The 1317-nt window shown below is 38.7% G+C and overlaps 1 protein-coding gene across 1 annotated transcript in view; it reads left to right on the top strand.

Moving 5' to 3' along the window:
- LOC106881566 (mesoderm induction early response protein 3) overlaps positions 1-1311 on the top strand; it is a 42463-nt gene extending 41152 nt beyond the window's left edge. Inside the window, exon 14 of the mRNA XM_052972499.1 lies at positions 482-1311. Within this exon, the coding sequence (XP_052828459.1) occupies positions 482-545 (64 nt within the window). The 3' untranslated portion in view covers positions 546-1311. The remainder of the gene's footprint in view (positions 1-481) is intronic.
- Positions 1312-1317: the final 6 nt, after the last annotated feature.

The raw sequence follows: 1317 nt of genomic DNA on the forward strand, positions 1-1317 counted from the left end.
GGAGGGAGGGAGGGACGGGTGGATGGGGGGGACACATTCCAGGAGAATACCAGACATTGTGCAATAAACTGGTTGCACACACTCACATATACATACACACACACACACACATGCACGTATGTACAAAGTGTAAGGCTGACATGATGTATTGACTGTTATTGAGGAGAAAATTGCCTACACAGTACTATCTTGTCCTCTCATTCTTCTTTCATTCTGCCCCTTTTCCAACATTCTTCTGTGTAATTTCTCTCCTGAAAAGTTTCACAAAGGTCTCTTACTTTAAAAATGTATTGCTGGGGATCCCAGCCTCTCTCTCTTCTCTCTCCTGTCTCTCTCTCTTCTCTCTCCTGTCTCTCTCTCTTCTCTCTCCTGTCTCTCTCTCTTCTCTCTCCTGTCTCTCTCTCTCTCTCTCTGACTAAATAATTATAAAACACCAATTATTAAAATTAATTTTTTTTCTTTTTTTTTTTTTAAATTACAGTCCATTTTGGAAAAGGCAATTTAAAAAAAGAATATTGGTCAGAGTGACGATGGGGAGAGAATAGAGACTATGTAAAATTCCGAGTACGTCAGGACACAATACCTGCCCCGCTCCTCTCAGCAATCTCCTGTACCTCAAAAGTTCTTCGCTCTATTTCTGTTACCGGTGAAAGTAATCAAGTGTAGCCGGTCACCGTCAGTACTCGATCCTTTGTTAAATCTCTGTGTGTGTGTGTGTGCACGCAGCTGCTGGAGTTGAAAGTAGAAGAAAAGTTGGCAACCCAAAGGTTTCTTGTATTTCACTGTTCCACATGTAAACGTTTCTTATCAACATAAGAAATTGCATATTGTTCCAAAACTTGTGTATCATTCTGTGAGAGGGGGACCTCACCCCCTTTAATACGTTGTCTCCCTGTCGATGAAAAGTTTCATTGTCAATAAAAAGCAACACAACTTTCAAACAATAGGCAAAAAAGAAATGGTGAAATTTCAAAATGCTCTCCTCCCGCCTTCCCCCTCAGTTTTTCTAACTTTCCACCTGCTACTGTATAAATAACGACTGACATACATACATGCACGCCCCGCCCCCTCCCCCTACACACAGAAATGTATGTATATTTATTGGTACTACACCGAAACACATCACATTGAAAGAAGGTTGACGAGGAAAATCTTAAAAATTGGAAAAACAAAACAAAAAAAAATTACAAAAAAAAACAAAAACAACAAATGACAGACATTTCTCCAAGCATCTGTTTTTGCTGGGAACTATTTATGGAAAAGACATCATAAATTATACACAATCTCTATCTCTCTTTTTTTTTTTTTTTTTTTTTT

Source organism: Octopus bimaculoides, chromosome 13 (assembly GCF_001194135.2).
Source record: "Octopus bimaculoides isolate UCB-OBI-ISO-001 chromosome 13, ASM119413v2, whole genome shotgun sequence".
NCBI lineage: Eukaryota > Metazoa > Mollusca > Cephalopoda > Octopoda > Octopodidae > Octopus > Octopus bimaculoides.